Raw genomic sequence first — 22,007 nt, forward strand, 5'->3', positions numbered from 1 at the left:
TCGAATTTAGTGGACCTAAGAAAGAGAAGAACCTGCCTCCTGACCTGGACTGTAGAATCCTAAGTACCTAGGTCACCTAAGTAAACAGGTATTAAAAAAGTGTCATTTCCACCTGTAAATGACAAAGGTATCCTATGGATATTTGTGGGTGGTGGTGCAGATGACACTTAAATTTGTGGAAAGAGTAAGTTTAGCGTAACAAGAATACACATGTAAATGTATGGGGTTTCTACATTTCTCTGTGCACTTCTGGATTCCGGGAAAATCTGTGAACAGCACAAGTGTAAAATTGCTTTTAAAAAAGGTAACTCCAATTCTATGATTATTGACTAAACGTTATTTTGTAAATGAGCTTAGTTAACATTAAATTCAATATGTGGAATGTGAAATGTCTTTAGTTTACACCTACAAAAGATTAATACAGTGTAATGAACAATAGGGCTTTTTTTTGTAAGGTGAGATAGAGGCTATTTGGATGGCTAGCTCACCAGGTCACGCAGGGTAAGGCAGAGGGCTGCCTCCCCAGTATATATATCCACACCAGCCTAGCAGGGATATTTAAGCCTACAGTGGAGTACTCTTTGAGGCGCCTCACTGTAAGCTGAGGGATGTGCCAAATGGGTGCCATTTTGGTTTGGTCCACTCACCGTTACTTTTCAGAAACAAACTGTCAATGCAGGAGTTTGTTTTTGGAAAACAAACCTTAGAACGCCCTTAAGCACAGGGGGGTCGTTTCCTGCCCAATTATCTTGAATGTTGGTTCCAGGTAGGTAAATCTAGTGATTGGCTCCATGCCGTAACTATGAACTGCTGGCCATATTGTGGATGGTTTGGCAGGTGAAGAATTTCTCACATAGGAGATCTAAGGCTCTACTGTTAGAAAACTTGAGATTCAACTGCGTCTAAATGGGGAGGGTGAACCATGAGGTTGGTGGAGCACTTGAACCACCAGTTTATGGTGGTTCACCTTGTCTGCAAAACTCCAAATAAGGACCATTGTCTGAAAATTGGTATTGTCCTGGACAATGAGCTAAAACAGCAACCCTGTAACGGATGTGACAATTAAAAGAAATGTGTAAATGGAAAATTAAATGATCTTACCTCATCAGACATCAAGGTGGCTATCGAGCGGCCGATCTCATGGTACGACTTGGCTTTACCTTTAGGGCCCAAAAGGATAAACAGAAATCTAACGGAAAAGAAAGATGGCATCACTGAGATGGAAAACATGCAAAATGTGCATGATGACATTAACAGGTTCAGCAAAGAGGCACATCAGAGGTAGGTAGCCATTCTACTGTAGAAGAGCTATTTGTTCACGTCACTCCTCTGCGAGAATTTGCATAGCCACTTCTACTGCATGTGCATTAAGTCTGGTAAAACCCTTTAAATAGCAGAACATGAGTGCATTGTTCTGAACAGATTATCAAGGGACATCTTTCTTTTCTACTGCACCTGAGGATGGAACGTGAAACAAGTTGACCAAAATGAGCGAGGTATAAATTAATGTTTTATTTGACCTTTTAGATCTGTGAGTGAAATAACTCAAAAGCCTAAACTTTTCAAAAAATTAGCAATGGAGGGTTGAGCATCCGGGATTAGATTCACAAAGCATTTCCCACAAATAAGTTTAACTGCAGTGCACATAAATGCAGAATCTGAAAAGAAAATTTGAAACCTAATTCACAGAATCAAAACTGTTGGAATCTTATGCTCATAATATGTACATGTGACTGGTGAAATTCCACAGGAAAATGTCGGAAATTGTATGAAGTGCCAACAGGTTTTTTCTGAATACGTCAAAAGCAGATATCCTACTACCTGGGTAATCAAAACCTTCCTCATTCCTATTTGACTGGATCCTATTAATGGGCCCGGTCTCCAAGTCCAATACCCATGCGGAGAGAACAGTCCTTACAAATCCCCGCCTGTCATGGATCGAGTAGACCTCCCTGATGTTACCCTGTATGTGGTCATCTTGGCAAACTTTCCGCCCATAGAGTCACCGCACCATGAATCATGGGACTAACTGAGAAATAAATCTCTCAATTAGATAAATTCTAAAGTCGGGCTTGGGGGAACACTCTTTTCAGAATTCAAGATGGCCAGACGGGTTGGGTGGGTCGGAAGGGGTACTAAAGTGCTTCAGGGTGACTGTGTGGTGTTCACTTTTAAATCCCCAGGACTGGCAAACGACATACTGGGTTGTGCAAAGTCAATGCTCCCAACCCAAAATCAAATTATAATTCTCCTGTTTGGTTTCTTTTATAAGCCCCCGAGACAACTGTTCAGTCAGCCAAATGCTTTGACACGATTCCCCCCAATTCAATGTACACAGCAACCACCACCCTCAAATTCAAACTATGTAAATCCCCTCCTGTACTAAACTGCAAACTCGGTTGTATGACATTATAATGCGGGCTTTTACCACACGTGCCATTACAACGCTGTTTTTACAACGCAAGTCGTTACAACGACTTGCGCTGTAAGCGCTAGATAGTGGAATAGGTTAATTTTCTATTCCAACTCCAGCCCACGTTACAGTAGGGAAGGTGTTGGAATAGAAAATTAAACTATTCCCTATCCAACAGCGCCCTCCAGCGCAAGTCGTTGTAACGACATGCGTTGTAATAGCAGCGTTGTAATGGTAGCGCGTAGCAATACCCGCTTTGTAAAGGCTGTTCCCCGGAAACTCCAACAGGTTTGATAGTCTCTCCAGCCTTACTGGGTTAGATTAAATAAAGGATAAATCATTGGTAGGAACCATTTCGCAAAATCCCGGTCCCACAATTCTGACTTCTGTCAATAATATACAGCCAGAGACGGGTTTTAAAGTCCCAACGATCGCGGAACAATCCCCATTAAGCAAAGAGTTAACTGTGGAATCTATGTCTCCAGATTTAAATAACATCACAGTTCTATGTTGGAATGTAGTGGAGTGGCGTAGCAAACTCACTTCTCCCACTTGGCTTGAATTCACAACTAACTTTACTATAGTTTGTTTACAAGAAACTTGGGTTATTGACCCATGTCATCTTAATGGTTTTAAAACTTTTAACTCTCCGGCTATTCCATCAAGGCATGGCAGAAACAAGGGTGGTCTTTGCATCTATGTGTCAAATAAAGTATCCTCCACTAATGTAAATCTTAAGTCACCTAGCTCTTTTTATCAAATTGTTTCTATTGATTTTTCTGTATCTTCTGAGTTGATTTTAGTTAATTTTTACAACAATGCTTGAGATTCAGACATACTGGCCATTTTATGATATCTCCGGGTCTAGCCAGTGCTACATAAAACCTTTTAAATAAAATAAATAAATAAATATGCCCTGGAGTTTCAGAGACCCCTCTGAGAGAGTCCACAGTGCAGATGAAACCACACACAGCGGAAGTGTGGGAATGATACCTCTTCCACTGGGATCACAGCACACCGGACATCGAACACTGTTTTTCTTCATCTCCCAGTTGCCTTTTCCTTCACCCTCCCCCTCCTCTTTCTCTTGCTAATCCTTTGTCTACCTCCCATGCTCCTATCCTCTCTCCACTGAATCTCTCCCCCTTGCCTGCTTAGGCTTACATGAAAAACGCGTAAATAAGCCCTAGAAGAGGAGACCAGGGAGAAACTGTATGAGGCTAGCTGTAGTAATGATACCACCAAATTCTGGCGTGTTATCAACTCCCCATTTTTTAGTGAAGATGATAAGACCACAATAGAGGCTCCAGTGACTGAAGAGGATTGGGTAGCACACTTTTCCACCTTATATTCAGCTAATACAGATTGTGGTATGGATCATCCAGATTTAGATCCTACTATAGCTCCCCTGACATTCACTCCCACCCAAGTTTATCTGCTCTAAACTTCCCCCTGGAAGAGGTTTCCCCTGCTATTAGTTCAAGTAAGGGAAATAAAGCTCCAGGACCTGATGGGGTCCAGATTGACCTGTTTAAAGTTAATATCGATCTCTGGAGCCCCCTTCTTACCCATGTTTTTAGATCTTACCAGAGTGTGGGGTTCCCTTCGTCATGGGTAGAGTCTCCGATTTTACCTATATTTAAGAGGGGTGATCGCAACTGCCCAGCGCATTACAGATCAATCTCCCTACTAGATTTGCTGATTAAGGTGGTTGGCTGTATTCTTTTAGGTAGACTACAAACCTGGGTGGATTGCAATAATATCTCTGACTTAAAATATGGATTCCGTCAGGGCATTGGCACCATGGAGCAAGCCATCAATTTGAAATTGCTACTTGGTAAATATGCGTGTATCAAAAGTGGTAACTTGTAAATGATTTTTGTTAATTTATCATCTTTCGATTGTGTAATCCACGATTAGCTGTGGTTTGTAATTAATTGAATGGGTATTTATTAGAGTATTATCAACTTTCTAGGACACTTATATTCAAACAGTAACGCAAGGGTATGTTTCGGTATAAAGGGAGAATGTCCATGCCCCTTTAATATTGAAAAAGGGTTTCGCCAAGGGTGCGTACTTGCCCCTTTTTTATTTGACTTGTATAGTAATAACCTGGGTAACACACTCGATAGTATGTGCGCGGTTTGCCACACGTTAAGCACCGGCCAAACCACGTTCTGTTTTACGCGGATGACACGGTGCAAGGACACTTTGTCCTTGCAGAGTCTCCTTCACAGTTTTGTCCTTTTTATGGGCAATATGGGTCTACAAATTAATATAAGTACATTTTTTTATGAAAGTGGGCCATAACTCAACTAAGTGTCGTAACATTTTTATAGGAAAAGATATTTTACCTTTTACCCTGACTTTCTCCTATTTGGATATTTTATTCGATTGTGAAGGGGATTGGAAAAGTGCTATAAACTCGAGAAGATTGCAATTTGTTAGCTCCATCATGGCTCTTCACAATTTTGAAAGGAAATTGGGGAGTATCCAACCGAGAGAAATGTTAGCAATATACACTGCAAAATGCAGATCTATTGCAATGTATGGTTCTGAAATATGGGGGCACGCAAATGTTGAATCTCTACAGGTGGTGGAAAATGCCTTTTTAAAAAAAATCTTTTAGCACTTCCTTCTAACTGATCAAACTTTGTATGTCACTCTGAACTGGGAGCTAACTACTTAATAGATTTTATCAAGATTCAGCCAGCCCTGCTTTGGCACAAAATATGGACCTCAGACTACATGGACTTGAACCACGCCATAGTAAAGGACTGTTGTGACTCAGAGCTTGCTTTTAAAATCCCCTGGCTAAAGTTTATTAAGAAGTTTATGTCAAATATTGGTCGTCCAGAATCTTATGATAAACCTGAATCTCTGACATACATCTCGAGGAAATCACTAAAGACAGAGTGTCTAATTCTACTAGAGGGTTTGAGATTGTGCGTGGAATTGGCCAAACTAACTTTTCAACATAACCAAATGGTTTTGACCACCTTTTCTATGCAACCATATCCTTTTAATGTTTTTAATGCCCAGTACAGTTTTGTTTAAACGCGTTTCAGGCTAAATATATTCCACAGCCTGATAAGTTTTCCAACTGCTAACAATTGGTCAAATGATCTACTGCTTTGCCCTTGTGATAATGCGTCTAAGCAAGCAGCCATACATATAGTGTTCTTTTGTAAACTTTATACAGACCTGAGAAGATTTTTTATTATTCATTTATTGAAATCTTTAAATTTTAAACAATGCAGCCCGGCATTTACACATTTGCGCAACTTCTTCCAAATTTTTACACATGCGTGGTACTTGCAAGGTTTCTTAGGGCAACTCAAATGAGAAGAAAGTCTTTACCTGCGGTATGCTAAAGTGTGACCTGTATCTTATTATCTATGTTTTTATCGTACTAAATTTGTTTTTCTTTTTTTAATGAATTGTAGTTTTTATGTACTGTTTTATGATACACTATGTGTGAATCGAATAAAAATGAAAATTGAAATTGCTGCCTTAGAGTTCCTGTCACCATAGAAAGAACACACTAAAGTTTTGTGAGTTTACGATTGATTGACTGTTTGCTATTCACAAAGGTACTTTACTAATAGTATCTTTACTACTGCAGAGTCTCTGCAGAGAAAAAGAGAGGGCAGTCCCTCTTTTTATTTGATAAAACTCTACAGTCATCAAGATACTACTAGTAAAATACCTTTGTGAATCGCAAACAATTGTAAACGTACAAAAAAGTGTAAGTTTACCTTTGTGCATCAGGCCCTTAGTTTGCAGCGTGTAGATAAGGGAAGGTGGCAAGGGTATTCAATAAGCTCTATAATAATTTGGTCTTAGGTCTACTGACGTTTACTCCTCACTTGGATGATTTTTTGGGAGGGGAGTGACAATACTGAACAGTGAGCAGCTCTGGGTGGAGGAAGGGGTCGAGGAGCTAGAATAGTATAGAAAATGCTAGTAAAAATGGTACAGGAACAAGTAAGAAAAGGAGAAGGCAGAGGATTGCAAGAAGTCATGGGAAGTCGAGACTAAACACAAAAAGGAGAATTGAGCTTGAGAAAAGGGAACTAATGCTTGTGGACTCCTGAGGATACAGGATCACCAGAGTCACAGACTAGATAGAAACACAGAGGATGTCTTGGGTGGAACATCAAATATGAGCAGATTAACTGTTAAAATAAAGAGGATAATGGGGAAGGGGGACAAAAATAAAACCAAGTAGAATGCCTGTCAGTTTAAAGGGAAAGCCAGTATTTAATAGTGTTGTACCCGTCTTACCTCCTTGTTATGGATATGAGGAAAAGGCAATCTAGTATAACTTGTTAAATATGTGATAACTTCATCCGAATAGGTTCCCATGAGATTATTCTCACTCATTGACAATGGAGTAGAGTGACTGTAATTGAACCACTAGCCTGTAATCTTAATGCAGTCATTTTCTACATCTAGTGTGTGCTGTTTTTGCTACATGTGTAGTTTCTCTAGTCATGGAAAAATAAATGCAAAATCTCATCACAGCTGAAGGACTAGCATGCTCTCTCAAGGAGTGATATTGAAATTCATCCCAACATTACATTCCTAAAACAATATTGTTGGAAATGGGCCTTTCTGCAGGGTCACCTAAAAACATGTTGCCTGTCTCCTCCTCTTTTTGCTGAATCTATTTTTGTAGACTTTAATACTCTGTTCACTGTACCGCTGCTGCATAGTGCGTAGGTGCTTGTGCTTGCTTCTTAAAACATGGTAGAATTGGATTATAACTAATTAATGAACTTATAAAATCCCTAGTGCTGTGCAATATATGTGCCCAGCACCTGTAAATTAAATGCTACTAGTGGGCATACAGCACTTTGAAGTCTCCCCACTTCAAAGGTACCACTGAGTACTGGACCTCAGACACCATCACTTCAGTACACTTCTGGACCTGTGGATACTCTGCCAGGAAGGACTGCTGTGCTGCTGATAGGCGTATCTCTGTGCTAGACTGCTATTTTGTAGGACTCCTGCTTTGCTGTGCTGCCTGCAGCCCTCTTGTCTGGGCGAGAAGGACTGGACCTGCATCTCTTGAACCCAAAGTGACTCCAAAGGCTAGTTTGCGGCCCGCCTTATCTGAAGCCTCAGGGTCATAACAGGCGTCCAACAACCTTGCTAATTCACCTGGACTCTGCCATTTGTGAGTCTACCCTGGCAAGTGCTCCACCCCAGTCCTAGACCCTTCAAATAGGCCTAAGGTGCTTACTAGTGGAACTGATGCATCTCATCTGCTGAGCAGCGCATCATCGAGCCGAGCTGACGCATCTCCTTGGCTGTGCAGCACTTCCTTGAGCAGAACTGATGAGTCGCTGCTGCTGTGTGGAGTGTGCCTAGCACAAAATGTCTCCATCAACCTCGCATCTTGGGAACCGATGCATTGCCAATGGTGTGGCACAACTCCGACCCAGGTCCTTGCACCCCTCGTTAATATCAGCTCAAAGAAGAGCTCGCATCACAGCCTCACAGCCCCTCGGAACTGACGCATCACCTCAGCTGCGCATCGCATCCTTGATGCTTAGATTTCACATCACAAACACTGTTGCCAAGATCCTCGACAATGATGCACAGGACTGTGCACCGCAGCCTCACTGCATCTCGGAAACAATGCCTCGATTTGACTGCGCAACTCTTCTTGCCTCGTATCCACGCAACGCTCTGCAATCAGGATTCAAGGTGCTTTGTTCAGCGGATCTAACCTGGTCCATGTAGGCTGCCCTTACTCCATCGCGGTTGGCCTGAATTTGTGACTTTATACCGTCTGGTGCGACCAGGTAGCCCTTATTAGCGCTTTGTGCTTTTTGGCACTATTTTAACTTAACCAATTGCGTGCTTCTGTCGGCCAACGGCCGTCGCGTGCATTACCGTCGTAGTGCTGCGCACGTCCGTTGGCTGACGTGGCCCCACCCACTCCACTAAACCGCCGCACCGCGGCCGAATTGCCGAAGCGTTTAAGCGGTTAAAACTTTAACATTCAATATCTTCGGTTTTCCCTGACACCCCCGCGCCGCACGGCCACCAGCTGCTGCGTGTGCCCCTTGCCTGCCCTCTGCCTCGCTGCTGCCTCGTTTTGCCGGTTGCCGGCTGGCGCCGCTGCGGTTGTTTTTGCCCTTGTTTTGGCTAAAATTTGTGCCTGTTTTGTATAACTTGATTTTCTCCTTGTTTTGTCGAGAATTTGTGCCCGTTCTGTTTAATTTTTATTTCCCCCGTAATGTGGTTTCCTTCCTTGTTGTCCGCCTACCTCGCCGCCCTCCGCCCTCCCTTCCCGCCACCGCCGCTTTTCCCCGCCCCTTTTCTATTCTGTACCCTCCCCGCTCCCGCCTCCCAGCTGCTCCGCCCACCCGCGCACTTCGCCTTAAATGGCGACCGTGCGAACGCGCAGCGGTCACGCGCAGCGGGCGCGCCGATTGTGCGCCGAAGGCGCGCCAAAGGTAAGCCCGTCTACGCCCGTCCGCGCCTGGACCGCGCCCAGTGCCAGGACCCCTGGCCCACGAAGACCCCGACCGACCCGCCTGACGTACTCCGCCGCCACCCTCACCGCTCTCAACACCGGCCGACTCCCAGATTGCCATCAAGCCACTCCACGACGTACCCACGGACCCTTCAGCTGCCACGCCTGCAAGTTCACCTGCATCCGGACCTGCCTCGCACCAGCACCCACCAAGCCGAACACCAGCAGCACCCACCTCAAGTGCATCCTGCTCAACACCCGCTCCGTCCACAGACATGCCATCGAACTCTGGAACCTCCTCGACACCACAGCTCCAGACGTTGCCTTCCTCACGGAGACCTGGATGAACGCCTCTTCAGCTCCCGACATCGCCATCGCCATCCCAGAGGGCTACAAGATCTTCCGGAGGGACCGAAACGCCAACCAGATGGGAGGAGGCATCGCCATCATCCACAGGAGCACCATCCGTCTCACGACCAGCACCGACAACTCCCTGACCACCGCCGAACACCTGCACTTCCAGATCCACACCAACCCGAACACCACCCTCAGAGGCACCCTGATCTACCGACCCCCTGGACCACGCACACAATTCAGCGAGGACATCGCCGACTTCGTCAGCCCACATGCCCTCCCCTCCGCTGACTACATCCTCCTGGGAGACCTCAACTTCCATCTGGAGAACAACAACGACCGCAACACCAGCACCCTGCTCGACAACCTCGCCAACCTGGGACTCAAGCAACTGGTGTCCACCCCCACCCACCTCGCCGGACACACACTCGACGCTGTCTTCTCATCCAGCAAGGACATCGACTTCAGCCACGCCACAGAGCTTCAATGGACGGACCACAGCTGCGTCCACTTCACCTTCAAGAAAACAACGACCCACCACCACCAGCAACAGGCCGCCCGCAGAAGCTGGAACAAGATCACAGCAGACCAGCTCGCCACCTCCCTGAGCCAGCACCCTCCTGCCAGCTCAGCGAACCCCAGCCAGGCCGCCGACAACCTCACGAAGTGGATCAGCAACTGCGCGGACGAACTCGCCCCACTGAGGACCCCGCCCAGCAGACCCGGCAGCAAGAAAGCCCCATGGTTCACCGACGAACTCAAGAGCTCCAAGAAGAACTGCCGAGCCCTCGAGAAAGTCTGGAGAAGGGAACCGACACCGGACAACAGGACCTCCTTCAAACTTGCCACCCGGAAACACCACCAGCTGATCCGCGCCGCCAAGAAAACAGCATTCAAGGACCGGTTGGACAACAACGCACACAACTGCAAGGAACTCTTCAACATCGTGAAAGAGCTTTCCAACCCCAGCGCAGGAAACAACGACATCACCCCATCGCAAGACCTCTGCAACTCCCTCGCTTCATACTTCCACAACAAGATCGCGGACATACACAACAGCTTCAACAACCAACCAACGCACACCATGACCGAACAACCACCCCCCACCACCACCCTCCACGCCTGGACCCCGATCAGCACCGAAGACACCATCCGCACGATGAACTCCATCCACTCCGGATCACCGACCGACCCCTGCCCTTACCACGTCTTCAACAAGGCCGACGCTGTCATCGCACCCCACCTGCGAGACATCATCAACACATCCTTCGACACCACCATCTTCCCTGAGAGCTGGAAACACGCCGAACTCAGCGCTCTACTCAAGAAACCAACAGCGGACCCCACCGACCTCAAGAACTACCGCCCCATCTCGCTCCTCCCGTTTCCAGCCAAAGTCATCGAGAAGACCGTCAACAAGCAGATGGCCGCTTTCCTCGAGACGAACGGATCCCTCGACCCCTCACAGTCCGGCTTCCGAGCCAACCACAGCACCGAGACCGCCCTCATCGCCGCCACCGATGACATCCGAGCCCTGATGGACAACGGAGAAACAGCGGCCCTCATCCTCCTAGACCTCTCCGCGGCATTCGACACGGTCTGCCACCGCACCCTAGTACGGCGCCTCAGCAACGTCGGAATCCAGGACAAGGCGCTGGAATGGATCATCTCCTTCCTCGACGGAAGAACACAGAGAGTCCGCCTACCACCGTACAAGTCAGAGGCCACCGAAGTCATCTGCGGCGTCCCCCAAGGATCATCTCTGAGCCCCACCCTCTTCAACGTCTACATGAGCCCCCTCGCGGCCATCGCACGCCAACACAATCTGAACATAATCTCCTACGCCGACGACACCCAGCTGATCCTCTCCCTGACCAACGACCCCGCCGCCGCCAGAGCCAACCTGCACGAAGGGATGAAAGAGGTAGCCGAGTGGATGACGACCAGCCGCCTGAAACTGAACTCGGACAAGACGGAGGTCCTCATCCTGGGCTCCTCTCCCTCCGCCTGGGACGACTCCTGGTGGCCTCCCGCCCTGGGCACCGCACCCAAACCGACAGACCATGCACGCAACCTGGGCTTCATCCTGGACTCCTCCCTCTCCATGACCAGGCAAGTCAACAACGTCTCCTCGGCATGCTTCAACATCCTACGCATGCTACGGAAGATCTTCTGGTGGATCCCCACCGAGACCAGGAAGACCGTCACCCAGGCCCTCGTCACCAGCCGACTGGACTACGGCAACGCCCTCTACGCCGGTACCACCGCCAAGCTCCAGAAGAGACTCCAGCGGATCCAGAACGCCTCAGCCAGACTCATCCTCGACATCCCACGAACCAGCCACATCTCCGGACATCTGAGAGACCTTCACTGGCTCCCCGTCAACAGAAGAATCACCTTCCGCCTCCTCACCCACGCACACAAAGCCCTACACGACCAAGGCCCGAGCTACCTCAACAGCCGAGTCAACTTCTACGCTCCCAAACGCCACCTCCGATCAGCCAACCACGCCCTCGCCGCCGTCCCCCGCATCCGAAGAGCGACTACAGGAGGAAGGTCCTTCTCCTACCTGGCCGCCAAGACCTGGAACTCCCTCCCTCCCGACCTGCGCCTGACCCAAGACCACCTCTCCTTCAGGAAGAAGCTGAAGACCTGGCTGTTAGAGCAGTAGCGCCCCCCCCCCCCCCCCCCCCCAGCGCCTTGAGACCCTACGGGTATGTAGCGCGCTTTATAAGTGTCACTGATTGATTGATTGATTTTGGTCTTATTTTATTTATTAAAATATATACTATTTTTCTAAACCTGGTGTGGGATATTTTTGTGTGGTGTTGCACAAACACTTTACACATTGCCTTCAAGTTACTTCTATTCACTTTTCGCCTGTTGGGGGAGATATCTCCTATTTAGGTGGGGACCTCCCTACTGGAAAGTGTAGGGAAAATTACTAAAGTTTATGATTCTTTAAAAAATGTATAAAAATATTTTAAAGTCTATCGTCATATAAATTTTATGTAGCCTCGCAGGAATACAAACAACATCAGCCTTACCTAGAGTATACTCTTCAACATGGCGCAAGGCGTGCAATTATGATGTTGCGCCTTGGAACACTTCCTGTACAAACTTTTACTTCCTCTTGGAGGCCCGACAGCTCTGCCCTTTGTACCCTTTGTCAAGGAGGCAACCAAAATTTGGAACACTTATTTTTTATATGCCCTAATGCAGAAATTGTAAATGCAAGGTCAACATGTCTTAAACCCATCTACCGGTCCTGCAGGATCACTAGCTCACAAGACTTTTTATCACTATGTAAAAGCCCCCCTAATGAATTCGTTTGTTACAGAATTTTTAAGTTTTTGAAAATCTCATTGAAAATGTATTAATATGGAATGTATAAATGTATATTTTATTTGTGGTCCTCGTAAGAGTACCGTAACAAAAATAAAAAACTTTGAACTTTGTATAATATAAATGTAAATTAATTTGAAATATGTATTGATAGCTTAGAATTATTAAAATAAAAATATATATAGTGCACTAGCTCATCAAAGTAACTCTGTATTAAATCATAACATCATTTAAATATACTAATTTAATGTTATTAATATTTATTATCAAACAATAAATACAAACATTACTCACCATCACTAACAATTTTATTTTTATTTCATTTTTAGTAAACCGGGTTAAAAGTAATATATTTAATCAACTTAAAAACCTTTTATATTTTTTACAAAAGTTTAAAAGTTTACTTTTAAATAAAGGGCCCAATCACGTAGATATTTACGTGTAGCAAAGTTATAAGTGCAGAGTATCCGCACTTGTAGCGGAATCTCCACACTAGTAGCGGAATCTCGGCAACTGGGGCAGAACAGTTTCCGCCCCAAGTGTGGAGACTCCACCATGAGTGCGGAGACTCCGCACTCGTAACTTTACTACACAATAAGTACCTTTGTAAATCGAGCCCTAAGTGTTTCAATACATTCTTTTAAATCAGTCAATAATTATTTATATATGTATATTTGATTTTACCACTTTAAAAATATACATATATTGTTTTGAATGTTAAAATAAGTTAATTTATATAACATTCTCATGGTATGTTATATTCATTCACTGCTAAATTCGTTTCTATGAAGTGTTTTGCAATACCAATGGTTGGCCATGTGTGGTGCTTGCCTTACACGAATGAGTACTTTTGAGCCTGTTTTAGCACATTTAGGACTGCAGTAGTTTTAGAAGTGTATTTTTTTTAATTTTAATCGTCTTACTCGTTTGTGTTTCTGTTTTTCAGCTTTACCCATTTCCCCACTTCTTCCCTTAGTCCATCCACATTTACTATTAATTTGTGTACTTGTGTGAAGATCTCCACCACAATGGTGGACATCACTGCACAGAATAGATAGGAGACCCACACGAGGAGGTCTCTAGCTAAAGGTTTGTGTACTGCATTGTGTAGTATGTAAGTAGTACTGCTGTAGTACTGCTTTATGCACTTCAAAATACAGTTTGCGAATCGGGCCTAGAATTTGATACAAAGTTCCACCGCGGTTCATTTGTAAGTCACTGTATTTGTGAATCTGCTGCTCCCTGATGCACGCCAGTGACGCCACCTTCTCAACTCTTTGGCCCTCTTGGGACTTGTCCTAATTGGACTTTCAGCAGACGCATCACAGGGAATGAATCTTCAGGATCCTCCATATCAAGGTTAATGAGCCTTCCAACTGTGCAATCATGACTCAACTTTGGTCGAGAGCTACAAGTGGGCAATCATATTTCCTGATAAAGAAAGTCTAAAATACACAAATGAACGTATGCATTGTTGCCATTATCTTGTCCGAGCAAACTTTACATTATTGTGAGTTTTCTATTGCCAGCTTCATGGCTCCAGTCTGTTTTATTACTCTCAAAACGAAATACAGCACAGACTTTAAACCTAGGAAATGTAAGAACATCAACGAATGAAGAAGAATCAATACAATAACGTTTCAGAATTGTCAGTTGACACATATATTACTTGATGCAGCAAGGTGACTCAGCGAGTTGAGTGCTTGCTGCTTGGAAGTGGTGTTTTTCTTGGAGTTATGAGTTTAGATCAGGAAGATGGAAACTCAGCCTTTTGTCAATCCAAGGTTGATAAAAATAAGTACTATTAAAGTGTTTATTAATAACACCTGTTACTTTAAGTGCATAGGCATATATTAACCCCTTAAGTGCTGCTGACGGCCAATGGTCGTCAGCAGCGCTACCTCCCCAGTGCTGCGCACGACCATTGAACGTCCATTCAGCACTAGTTCTAATGGACAGCGCAGCACTGGGGAGAAATGTTTACACGCAGCTAAGGTGTTAACTGTGCCAAAACAACCATATGAAACTATTTATTATCAGAAATTATACAAATATACAGTGGAGCAGCTAGCCATACTGCCACCTGGGGCCGCCCCTAAGGTTGCTGCCTGTATGCAGGTAAGAGAGGATTGTCGGACGACTTGTTTCGGGGGAGGGGTAGGTGCGGCAGCCAACAGCCGACTTGTTCCCAGGGCGGAGGGATGGTGGTAGCCTACAGATACGACTGGGTAATAAGAATTCTGGCCCTATCTTGATGAAAATATAAAATTAACTATGCATGTTTTTGAGGTTTGAGCTTCACTGGTAAAAACATGCCCTTACCTTAGTCCAAAGCAAAGTGTGGGCGGCAGCACAGTCTTTCATTTCATTACACCCAATCTCAAGAAAAACAAGCACTGACAGAGCCAATAAGTTTTGGATGTAAAAGAGTGAACTATTGGATTTGCCAATGCCTTTTGGCAGTACCATGCAAACACATGCGTGAGAAAATGCCCATTTTGTGTAGTCATGCACTCCCCACTTTTTTCCGGATGCCACTGCTGATGTATGGACACTGGACTGTTGCCATCCAGCACCCAGTGTGTGTATTCTGACCCATAAAACATGTAGAATTGGCTAATCATCGATTGACATATATACCTTACCTATAGGTCCCTAGTATATGGTACTGAGTGCCCCCAGGACCTATAAATTAAATGTCCCTAGAGGACTGCTGCACCTATTATACCATCACTAAAGTAACAAACCAAAGAATATCTTCAGGCCTGCCTCTACAGCCCGAGTTTGAAGATTTAAAACCGTAAATTCGACTCGGCAAAAAAAACCTTCTGCCAGGTGTAAACCTTCATTTTTAATACTGGTACGTCATCCCTAAAGTAGGTCCTAAATGCCCACAGCACAGGGTGAATGGTATTTTAAAGGTAGAACATGAGAACGTGTGTTCTTACATTTTACATGGTCTGACAGTGAAAACCCCCCAATGTCGTCTTCACTTTGACAAGGCTGTCTCTCCCTTAGAAAAGCACTGGGCTACATTATATCTCTTTATAATGTATAACATCAGTTTGGAAATAGCTAGATCTATGATTCAAGGACCCAACTTAATTTGAATTTAAAATCCAATCTGATGGCCAAGTTGGATTTTAAATTACTATTTTGAAATTACTAGAAAGTTGGCGTTTACCTGACTAAAGCCTTTTTCAGAGTTAATTCCCAACTGCCACCTGGCAGCTTCCTGGGCGGGGTGAATGGCTCCCAGGAAAGGGAACAAAAGGGCCTTGGAGGCCTGGGGGTGTGCCCACCAACTGCACAAGCTTCAAAGGGGATCCCCTGTCATAAGCAGATGTACTGCACACCTAGGCCTACCTCTGCCATTCCCCAAGTAGCTAGAGTGGCACCAATCCCAGTGGGGGCAATACTCTTCCCAAAACTGGTTAGTAGGGGGTGTTCCTCGTTTCCCTAGACACACCTTAGAGGTGTGTCCAGAGATCTAACCAATGGAAGAAAAATTCTGCCATGTTGTGTTTTGCTAGGACAGGGCACTGTGGGAATATTGAGGGCCGCGCCCCAGAAATTGTGTTCAAGTGGGGAAAATGTTCCCTATTGGAGAGGGAGTTTCTCACACCTACAAGCTAGTGCCAGGCATAAAGGTGGCACCCCTGGATACCTTCTTCTTCTAACCTCGACTTGACTGGAGGAAGGAGGACTACACCTGAAGAGCCCCCATTGAACTTCAGACAGACACCCTTCACCTTCTGTAACCTCTGGAGTGAAACCCCAAGGGCTGCGCCTACTCCCACTTGAACCCAGGACAGAAGAGTGGACTCCAAGGGCTAGTTGGATAGCCTCCTGTTAAGCTACAGGGACACAAAAGCTGCAAGAAGCCCACCTTGCTGAAGAGCCCAGATGACCAGTTCTTGACGGGCTTATTCTGGACCATGCTGGTGGCTACCCATGGAGTAGTTCCTCACATCCAAGTGGTTTCCCTAAGGTCCTGGGGCCCTTGGATAAGTGCCAGAGTGCACTTTACCTGCCTAAAGGCTGGGACTAAGAAAATGTTTCAAGGATTTTTTCCAAAAGTACCAGAGGCTACCACCAGACTGCTGCCAAGCTGCAGATGCTCACGTCCTCTGCTGGTCAGACCTAGCTTGTTGGTTTGCCTGGCTGAAAGGATCCTGACTTTCCAAAAATGTTCTAAGTTCAAACATAGAGGAGTTCACCTGGACCAATGCTGAGCAGCAGCCTGCCAGCGAAGACACCTTTGTGGGCCTAATCTTTGGATTTTGCCTGCTTTGCGTTTTCACGTCTTCGACGTAGAGAGCCTACAACTTAGTGTCAATGCCAAGGCTCCCACCGGGGTCCTACACTTGAGCCGTATGATGTCAACAAGCTCCTTTTCGGATCCACCTAGCACTTCAACCAGTAGATTACCTCGTCTGAGGATTTTCACCAAGAAAAAGACCAAGTCAGAAGCTAAATTTTCCAAAGACGGAACCTGGTCCCTCTGTCTGACCTGAGCTCCATTACAGTAGGCCTTGACTTTTGACTTTGACCCGGCCTAGCGTGACCAGATACCGTCAGTTGGTGTTTTGCACTTTATGAAGCCAGGAAAATCAAAAACTTTGGAAAATCATATCTCCGGTTCCTAAATATGATTTTTGTTGTTTTGGAATATGTTTACTCATTACATTTTGCTCTGTTTTTATAAATTGGAGTATGATTTTTATTGTGATGTGTTTTCTAAATTTTAACTGTTTTGGTATGGATAAATGCTTTGCACATTTCTCCTAAGTTAAGCTTGCCTTTTCAGTGCTGCAGCTACCAAGGGTTGAGCTCTGGTTTGAAATATTGAAACCTAATTGGACCTTGTAAGGAATAGTGCCATTATTACTTGAAGAAGACTTCTACAACAGAGCAATCCAATTCACAAGGAAGGAGCTGATTCTAGACCCACTGTATCTACATCTTATGTACTGGAAACAATAGATGTATGGGGAAAAGGAAAAATAAGATTCAGGAATGAAAACAATTGTTCATTTTGAGAACTAGATAAAGCGTTATGATATATGTTAAAAAATTAACTACAAACGGAAACATATTGAGTAACAACATCATTGCAAGAGGCAAAACATATTCCAGTTACACTTCTGCGCAAAGTAAAAAAAGGTTGAGTTAAAAGGTGATTGACAGAAAGTTGGCCAGTTATAAGGCATCCAATGGAACACCACCTGAGTCCCCTTGACAAAAAGAAGTACTAAAAATGATGGAACTATGCATGTATGCAAACAATTTATTTCTGGAATCAGTTTTTGCTCATACCTCGATATGCCTAACCATTTTTTCCTACCTTGTGGGCACAGGGACTTCCGTCAGTGACCCCAGCATGACAGCCTGCTGTAGCCGGACGAACGCAATAAACGGGCTTTCAAGGAAGTCGACCTCACCCACAAGCACGTTGGAGGCTTCTGCATCTCGTGGCAATTTTTTCATGAATTTGTTCTTCAGCTGAAAGAGGGGACACATATTCACATCCTGGCTGCAATGGACTCAAACACATTCTAAAAATGGAGAGAATGAGCAAGTCTCTCAGGACATCAGCTCACACCTGACAGTGACATACACTAACAAACCTCAAACTCCCAATAATCAGAAACAAAGATTCTCCATTCACCTCAACAGCAAACACACCTCACATTCACCAGATGATAAATGTATCATGTCTACAATTACTGTTAACAGTAACTACAAAGATCTTTTCCAGGTGTATATGACCATAATACTGCATGTATTGAATCATATGAAAAAATGGTCTTCTCTACATAAAACTAACAATAAACTAACTACTACATCGGAAGGTAAGGCTCGCTGAATAGATGTGGTGGTAAGAACAGTAGTAATATACTTGCTTTGACAATATAGTGGCTGCGATGTAGCGGTTGAGATTTTTATGCAGCTCTACTTTTTTTACCATGATATTAGTGTCATGCAATCTTTCCTCAAAGTGCTTTAAATGAAAAATGTATTATTGAATCTCTACATGAAGATCAATGCTTCTGCAATAGTTTACTCTCATCTCTCCTCTTTGGGATTCAGACAAGTCATGACCTTGGAAGGCCACCTTATTTCGGGCACTCTCTACTTCACAAAAGATGTGACATCCTCATTACGGGGTTCCATTTTCTCCCTGACTACCAAGTCAACACCCACGCTGCGCACAACTCAAGTGTATGTTTGCAACAACACCAGCCACAATTGTATATGTTCCCAGTCCATGCATACCCCTCAAAATGGTTATATCTGAAGGCCTCATTTCAATTGGCCAATAATGGGAGTCACTAGCCCCATAGTGAAACACAAGTTGTGAAGCAAACCCGTGGATCTGGAGGTTCACACCCAGGCATTTGCATACTCCCGGTGGAGAAAAAAATGGTGGATGTACAAGTGGACAAAACTGCAAGACTTACTTCTGCAGAATTCTAACCTATAGACAGTTTGCAAGGTTAAATATAGAGAAGCAGGAGTATTTAAGCAGATCTGCAATGCAAAAATGTCCCTAATGGCACCTGAAGATTTATTTTAATCTTACACACAAAAGAAACAGGAAAGAAAGGGAGGCTTGATGGAATTCCCCACAGCAACAGAACGAAGACGTAGGCGGTGGGAAATGGGTAAAGGACACAACACAGCATGCTGGAAGAATAACTAGGAGGGTTGTAAATGGGGCCAGTCCTGTAAGTTAAGCAACTGCGGAGAGGCATACCCAGCCATTGAGTGCCAGAGGGCCAAGGGATCTGGGGTAGCAAAAACACCTTCAACAAAAAGTAGAGAGAAAGTAGTAGAGGCAACGGAAGCAGATTATTTGTCTACCACACAACTCCCCACACCCATGAAAACTACATCCCTGCTGAGGCTATTGAGCAAAAACCAAAGGGTTAACGAAAGACAGCTACTGGTAAAAGGCTTCCTGCAAGGGTTCAAGATACCATACCAAGGCCCTCCACCTCAGAGATTTTGTAAAACTTGAAGTCAGTTCAGAGAAACCCGTCTATAGTTAGGCAAAAAGTTGACTAATAGGTCCACCTGGGGAGGATTGCCGGCCCCTTTTCAGAGCCTCCTTGCAGCAATTTTGTTGTATCACAGTTAGGACTTGTACCCAAGAAGGAGCCAGACCAGTTTAGACTGATCCACCATTTGTCACACCCAACAGGGCATTCAGTCAATGACTGGCTGGGTCAAAATAGTTGTTCAGTGTCCTATGCCACAATTGACAACATCACAGACCAGATCATGGCAACAGGAAAAGGGGCCCTGCTAGCTAAGGGTGACATCAAATCATCATTCCACCTACTACCGGTGCACCCAAAAAGATATAATTTGCTGGGCTTCAAGCAAGAGGACGGATACTACCATGACAGGTACTTGCCAATGGGCTGTGTGATTTCCTGCACCTATTTTGAGGCCTTTAGCAGTTTTCTAGAGTGGGTATTGGGAGAACGTCACCCAGCAGGGGGGCAGATCCACTACCTCGATTACTTTTTGTTCATTGGATAACCGGGCTCCGCTGAGTGTCTGGAGCTGTTGGGGAAGTTTGTGGCATTGGCAGATGAGCTTGGGGTGCCGCTGGCGCAGGAGAAAACAGAGGGCCCAACCATGCAACTGTTATTCTAGGGCGTTGAGTTAAATACCATGCATGGCCTGTGCAGGCTGCCATCAGCAAAAGTAGATGGCCAGAAACAAATCATAGCGACACTGCTGGGTAAGAAAAAAGCTACACTGGGAGAGATGCAGCGGCTGCCAGGCAAGCTTAACTTCGCCAACCATGTGATACCAGCAGGGAGGCCATTTGCCAGGCGTTTGGCATGGTTAGCAAGAGGGCTGACAAGGAGGCAGCACAGGGTCAGGCTGACACAAAGGGTGAAGGAGGATCTCTGGTGATGGGCAACATTCCTCGCCGATTTCAATGGGACATTTATCTGGTGGGAACCCTGAGTGTCTGCAGGGCAGCTGGAGCTGTTTACCAATGCAGTCGGGGTGATGCATTTGAGGCCATCCTGGACTTGGTATGGGCGACTGCCCGCTGGCCGGCATGCTGACATGAGAAGGGGATCACCCAAAAATTGATGGTGCTGGAACTCTGGAAGAGTGGCTCGCTAACAAGCAAATTACTTTCTGAGTAGCCAAGCACACGGTGGTCAAAGCTTTGAATCTGGGAACAGAACATTGATCAATAGTGTCACTTGTATTTGGTGGGTTGTCAGCTCCGCGCTGATATTGCTGTCAGGGCCAGGCATATTCCTGGTGTGGTAAATGCGGTGGCTGGTGCGGTGTCTCGCTTTCAGTGGCAGACATAAAGGAAGCCAGCACTGCATGCGGGTCTTGACATAACGGCGGTACCACAAGAACATGGGAACCTAGTAGACCCGATTTGACCATGCTGGTGGAAAATGCCCTAGACCTCAAGACGGAAACCAAATATCATGAGGGCTGGTAGACATTTAAGGCCATAAGTGGTGCTTCTCGAGTTTGGAGAAATGTCCAGTAGAGACATAGAGGATTTATAAAGTGGGCATTTTCAAGGAGAAAAGGGGGATTCTGGTCAAAAACTCACATTAGCGCAGTTTCCTATTATGCAAAATTAGCAGGTAATAGCGACCCTGCCAGTACCTTTTATTGTGCGGCAGCCATGAAGGGATGGGAGCGCCTCCAAGCAAGGCAACGAGCTAGGAGAGGCCCCATATGTTTCAGCACATTGCAGAAAGTACTAAAAGAGCTTCAGAGCACCCACACACACCGACATGAACTACTGCTCTTTAGGGCAGCCTTCTCCCTTGCCTTCTTTGGGGCATTCAGGGTCAGCGAACTGGTAGTCCCTGCCAGATTCAACCAGGGGACAGCATGCTTGGAAGGGGGAGCCTGCACATGGAGAACAGTTCCATGACAATTCACTTAAGAAGATCAAAAACAGACCATGAAGGCAGAAGCCAGCACACATGTTTGCAGTGCATGTGTAACTACCTAAAGAGTGAAGTCCAGGCCAACCAGCTGCTTTTCTAGCATGATAATCAAATCTCAGCCGCTTACAATTTAATGCAGTCCTAAAATGCTTATTAGGGCAGCAGGCCTCCCACTGACAGTAATTGTACTACAGTAATTCCGAATAGGCGCCGCAGCAATGGCTGCGGCCAATGGCCTGAATGCAGAGCGCATCAAACAGATAAGCCGGCGGGTATCGGAGGCATTCCGGGACTACATCTAGCCCGACTTAAGCTGAGTTGCTTTTCTCATGACAGGTTCCTCCGGTCAAGCAGGGTATGGCTACTGAGCCATTCATTCGTTGCCGGGGCATAGTGGTGGGTGTCTGCGTGAAAGAATTATAAGGGAACTGCAGTCTCCTGGATGGGCAAG

At 45.4% G+C, this 22,007-nt stretch overlaps 1 protein-coding gene across 5 annotated transcripts in view; it reads right to left on the reverse strand.

Annotated features, from left to right (window-relative positions):
• Positions 1 to 22,007, reverse strand: part of SLC4A4 (solute carrier family 4 member 4) — a 710,971-nt gene that overhangs the window by 129,800 nt on the left and 559,164 nt on the right. For all 5 annotated transcript variants that reach the window (XM_086961758.1, XM_086961762.1, XM_086961760.1 and 2 more), the window contains 2 exons: positions 17,950 to 18,107; positions 1,102 to 1,189 (listed from right to left, as the gene is read on the reverse strand). In XM_086961758.1, the coding sequence (XP_086817884.1) occupies positions 1,102 to 1,189; positions 17,950 to 18,107 (246 nt within the window). The remainder of the gene's footprint in view (positions 1 to 1,101; positions 1,190 to 17,949; positions 18,108 to 22,007) is intronic.

This window comes from Lissotriton vulgaris, chromosome 3_1 (assembly GCF_964263255.1).
Source record: "Lissotriton vulgaris chromosome 3_1, aLisVul1.2, whole genome shotgun sequence".
NCBI lineage: Eukaryota > Metazoa > Chordata > Amphibia > Caudata > Salamandridae > Lissotriton > Lissotriton vulgaris.